Here is a 6,000-nt window from a genome sequence, read left to right as displayed (position 1 = left end):
AATATTCACAATATTAAAACGAGAGTTCAATTCACATAAGGTTCACAAAGTTTTTTTTTTAGTATTTGTTTTTTAACCTTAAAATGAATCACTAATCACAATAAATAAATAATAATCAACAAAGCAACAAAATAACTAGGGCTTTACAATTATGATAAAAACATGTTGGGGATATGTGGGTTTAAATCTTCCTGGAAGTCACAGAGGGTGCATGGAGGGACATGTCATAATGCTGCATTTTGGCATTTTAGCAAGTCTTTATTCATATAAAAAAATAAATCCGATTTATTGAATTCTCCATGTGGTCTATATGAAAGGGCACTTCATTGAATATAACAGGCTTTTAAAATGTCTATATTGGTGCACGATTTCTACTTAAAATGGCCACAAAAGGCAATCATTTCGTGGAACGAAGGCTGCCTGATTCCCATCACAAACAGACCTTTATAAGCCTAGACTCATTACAGTGACTAATAGGCTAAATGGCAAAGACAGTGTAAATGGAAACATACATTTTGTAGTGCGTGTATTGATATAATAGAGATTGTTCATTAATTTAGTCTAAATTGCGCTGAATCGTGGCACTGTGTTAGGAAGTTCGGAACTCCAAAATAGATGCCCCCTCTGCTCTAGTCTCGACAAGACCCTGGCAAAGTGATGAGGTGCCACACGTGCAACGTTGGGGGGAGTGTCTGCTGCAAAAAGGAATCTAGGCTACCCTTTTCCTCTTCTGCAGACAGCGAGTTGCAATCTCTCCATTCCATTCCAAACCTGACTTTCAAAGTGAACTAGAGGAATTGACACGGGCTGGATAGTACTAAAAATAAATCTGTTCTAGAGAAACTGTCGTATTTTGTCTGTTTTCAGGCAACAGCATGACAGTGTGGCGGGTTACCGTTGTCTTTACATTGTGTTTGATCGCGTTGAGCTCCGCGCGCAGGACTGGTGCTGAAGACAGGGAGGTTTTGGAGAAAATTAACAGCGCGAAGTGCACTTCGCGCTGCCTCTCTCTGCACATGACACAACTCACAGCATCTTTTAAACATCTTCAGGTAAAATAATTTAATTAGATTAAAAACGTCCATGTGTGGACACATTTTACACATACTTTGTTGTTTGAAAGTAGCCTGTGGTGCGTAATGTGGTTATGTTGATGGAATTTCATTTTATTCAGTGTGGTAGCCTATGTCTGAATGTAAATAAATTCAGTTGTGCAATACATAAAACTGAGTAGCATGTGCATAAATGAGTAGGCGTAACTTATGCATTAAGCACAACATTTTGCAAAGCAATAGATCCGCGGCCACCTGGGTGGAGGGGTAACGAGGGTAGCCTCTGGGTAGCCTCTGGGTCCCTCGCTCTGGGCTGCGTTGGCGTGCAGCTGATTCACGGCTCTGAAGAGGGAGTTGGCGATTATGGAGGGAGGGAGAATGGAGGTGGGGCTGGCTGAGGGTGATAGAGAGAACATTTGGTCTGAAAACTTGAGGGACCTGTAGAGTGGAATGAAACTCTACTTGTTTTAGGATACACCTAATAGGTAGATTCCTTCTAGCTATTAGGACCTAATCCTTGAGGAGAAATTACAATTTATAACATGGAGCAAAATATCACATATAGGCCTATCCTTTGTGGTTGATGTGTTGCAATATGCCTATTTCCTTTTTGCCTTGTTCCAATTAGTTATTGTTCCCCTTCTGATAGGATTGACTGAAGAATACTCCAATAAAAAAATAAGATGTCTAGGCTCAAATGCTCCCAGCCTGTCCTACATCTTGAAGTACAGTTATAAGACAACATTTCTATCCAAACAGATCCTTATCAGGTCTTCTCTGCCCTGAACTTTCTGACATATGATAATGTGAGTTTGAGATATGATGTGACTTCATATGCTGTGTGGTGGAACCACATATATTTGTATATAACAGCCACAGATGACATCATCTGTGTGTTTGTGTGCCAACAACAAATCATACCCACAGCCACAGAAGCGTGTGTGTCTGTGTGTGTGGTGTGTGTGTGAGAGAAAGAGAATCCCACCCTGGCATGGCTTGCTTCCTTCCCCTGGAATGTGACGCTCACTATTTCCAGTTCACACCTCAGTCAGCCTTCGGCTTAGTGAGTAGTATTGTGTGGTGTTCTGTATGTGTTCCCTGTAGCGTTTGTATGTTTGTGTGTGTTTGTGAGAGGAGAGGGTCCGTGTGTGTGGGTGTGCGCCATGTGTTTAAACAGTTTTGTGTGTGTCTCCTTTCGGTACTTGGGAGTAGATAGGTGGATCAGGTCTGATGTTACCAATGCAGCCTTCCACACCACCTATGAGCTCAGACAGACACAGGCAGTCTATTTCCCCCTGATGTCATTCTCTCCTGGGGCAATGATTTACTGCTGGGGGGGTGAATGAGCTGACCTCAGCCAATGAGAGAAGGGCTTGGAAGTGAAAGTGCCGACCTCAGCCAATGAGAGAAGGGCTCGGAGGTGAAAGTGCCAACCTCAACCAATGAGAGAAGAGCTGGCTGCCGTTTTACGGGCTCCTAACCAATTGTGCTATTTTGTGTGTTTTTTCGCATTGTTTGTAACTTATTTTGTTGATGCTACCGTCTCTTATGACCGAAAAGAGCTTCTGGATATCAGAACAGTGATTACTCACCTCAAACTGGACAAAGATTATTTCTCTAATGAGTCGGACGCGAAGGATATAATGTTGCTCCCAGACAAGGCCCAAATCCCCGTCATTCGCATGAAGAAAATAAGGAAATACAGGGGCGGAGATCAGGGTGCCTTGTGAGAATTTGTCGGCGAGTGGGTAACCCGCCTCTACCATCTGTTCTATTAGCCAACGTGCAATCACTGGAGAATAAACTGAATGAGCTCCGTTTGAGACTAACCTACCAATGAGACATTAGAAACTGTAGTTTCTAATGTTTCACCGAGTCGTGGATGAACGACGACATGGATAATATACAGTTGGCTGGGTTTTCCGTGCATCGGAAGGACAGAACAGCTACGTCTGGTAAGACGAGGGGAGGGGATGTGTGTATATTTGTCAATAACAGCTGGTGCGCGATGTCTAATATTAAGGTAGTCTCGAGGTATTGCTCACCTGTGGTAGAGTACCTCATGATAAGCTGCAGACCACACTATATACCAAGAGAGTTTTCATCTATATTTTTCGTAGCCATCTATTTACCACCACAAACCGACGCTGGCACTAAGACCGCACTCAACGAGCTGTATAAGGCCATAAGCAAACAAGTAAATGCTCATCCAGAAGCGGCGCTCCTAGTGGCCGGGGACTTTAATGCAGGCAAACTTAAATCCGTTCTACCTCATTTCTACCAGCATGTCACATGTGCAACCACAGGAAAGAAAACTAGACCACCTTTATTCCACACACAGAGACACGTACAAAGCTGTCCCTCACCCTCCATTTAGAAAATCTGACCATAACTCTATCCTCCTGATTCCTGCTTACAAGCAAAATCTAAAGCAGTATGTACCAGTGACTCTCTCAATACGGAAGTGGTCAGATGGCGTGGATGCTGAGCTACAGGACTGTTTTTCTAACACAGACTGGAATATGTTCCGGGATTCATCCAATGGCATTGAGGAGTATACCACCTCAGTCACCGGCTTCATCAATAAGTGCATCTAAGACGTCGTCCCCACAGTGACCGTTCGTACATATCCCAACCAGAAGCCATGGATTACAGGCAACATCCACACCAAGCTAAAAGCTAGAGCTGCTTGGGGTCATTGTCCATTTGGAAGACCCATTTGCGACCAATCTTTAAGTTCCTGACTTCCAAAATAGATGTTGCTTCAATATATCCACATAATCTTCCTTCCTCATGATGCCATCTATTTTGTGAACTGCACCAGTCCCTCCTGCAGCAAAGCACCCCCACAGCATGATGCTGCCACCCCCGTGCTTCACAGTTGGGATGGTGTTCTTCAGCTTGCAAGCAATCCCCTTTTTCCTCCAAACATAACGATGGTCATTATGGCCAAACAGTTCTATTTTTACTTAATCAGACCAGAGGACATTTCTCCCAAAAGTACGATCTTTGTCCCCATGTGCAGTTGCAAACCGTAGTCTGGCTTTTTATTGGCGGTTTTGGAGCAGCGGCTTCTTCCTTGCTGAGCAGCCTTTCAGGTTGTGTCGATATAGGACTTGTTTTACTGTGGATATAGTTACTTTTGTACCTGTTTCCTCCAGCATCTTCACAAGGTCCTTTGCTGTTGTTCTGGGATTGATTTGCACTTTTCGCACCAAAGTACATTCATCTCTAGGAGACAGAATGCGTCTCCTTCCTGAGCGATATGACGGCTGCGTGGTCCCATGGTGTTTATACTTGCGTACTATTGTTTGTACAGATGAACCAGACTTGTGGAGGTACAAATACATCCACAGGTACACCTCCAATTGACTCAAATGATGTCAATTAGCCTATCAGAAGCTTCTAAAGCCTTGACATCATTTTCTGTAATTTTCCAAGCTGTTTGGCCACGGGTTGCATTTTATTTGTTGTTTTCTTACTGCGGCCGCCATGGCATTTAAAAAAAAAAATAAAAAAAAATAATAATATATATATATATATATATATATATATATTAGGGCTGTCAAAAATAGCGCGTTAACGACGTTAATTAGTTGTTTGCTGTTAATTACGTCAATTTTTTTAACGCATTTCACGCATGCGCAGTGTGACAAATTATTCAGGTCAGGAAAGTGGTTGGGAGCTAGAGGCGAGATGGAGCAAGGTGAGCAAAGTGGGCCTATTGACGGATTCAAATATAAAAAGAATGATGATGGTACAGTTAACAAGTACAAGGTTATTTGCAAGATTTGTAAGAAGGAGTTTCAATTTCACCGGAGCTGTTCAAGCTTGAAGTACCATGTCAACGCCAAACATGCGTTTGCTGGGCCGTCAGATTCAGCAAGTGGTTTGCGCCAGACCACGCTGAATGTTTGCAGGCAATTAACAAAATCAACCTCAGATAATTTGACCAACACAATAGCAAAATGGATTGCAAAGGATTGTAGACCCATTAGCATTGTAGAAGACTCAGGTTTCCTTGATGTTTTGCAAGTGGCGTCTCAAGACTCATTCTATAAGCCACCGTCAAGAGCCACAGCCAAAGACAAATATTATGGTGTGTAGTATGTTTCAGCTTGATTTAAAACACCATTATTTGGCTGTGTTAATAAACAGACATAATATGAAAATTATGTATCTGTGTCCTGTTATTTATCTTTTGGTATGCATTTCAGAAAAAAAATGGTTAGGATTCAGGTGTAATTGCAAATAGTGATTAATCATGATTAATCCACTGAAAATTCTGATTAATTTGATTAAAAATTTTAATCATTTGACAGCCCTAATATATATATATTTCACTATTACCTGCAGCTGACTGTCAAGCAGTGAGGCAGGCTGCTGCTGAGTGACTGAGTGGTGGGGAGGGCCGGAGGGGGTGTGTGTGTGTTGAGAGAGCACTACAGTTATTGGCTGAGTCACGTGAGCGAGAGGAGAGAGAGCAGCACGCGTGCACTTTATGACTTTTTACCAGTTGTAGGAGGCTATTTAGATTGTCATTATGGAGACACATATTTCCAACCCTTTTTCCATAAAACATTAATACGCTAGAACTGATGCACATCAATAAATAATGGCGACAAAACACTGGAAAACGACTTTAAAAACACTGACCCCTAGTGGCCCATGCTGCCACAGACACTATAATGGCACAGATATAAATATCAGTCCTCTATCTACATCTATGTGATGGACTGAGAGAAAAGCCAATTAAAGCCAGAGGTTGTTTAGTCTGCTCCTGTCAAAGACTACCAGTCAAGTTCCATTCTGAGGCGCTGTAATCGAACCCACAATTGCTGATGCTCCAGATACTCAACTAGTCTCAAGAAGGCCAGTTTTGTTGCTTCTTTAATCAGCACAACAGTTTTCAGCTGTGCTAACATAATTGCAAAAGGGTTTTCTAATG

At 42.3% G+C, this 6,000-nt stretch overlaps 1 protein-coding gene across 1 annotated transcript in view; it reads left to right on the top strand.

Moving 5' to 3' along the window:
* Positions 1–875: 875 nt before the first annotated feature.
* anos1b (anosmin 1b) overlaps positions 876–6,000 on the top strand; it is a gene marked incomplete at both ends in the record, with an annotated part of 96,511 nt that continues 91,386 nt past the window's right edge. Inside the window, one exon of the mRNA XM_084186256.1 lies at positions 876–1,052. Within this exon, the coding sequence (XP_084042382.1) occupies positions 876–1,052 (177 nt within the window). The remainder of the gene's footprint in view (positions 1,053–6,000) is intronic.

This window comes from Coregonus lavaretus, assembly GCF_964263955.1.
Source record: "Coregonus lavaretus genome assembly, chromosome: 21".
Taxonomy (NCBI): Eukaryota; Metazoa; Chordata; class Actinopteri; order Salmoniformes; family Salmonidae; genus Coregonus; species Coregonus lavaretus.
This window is presented reverse-complemented; position numbering and strand designations above follow the sequence as displayed.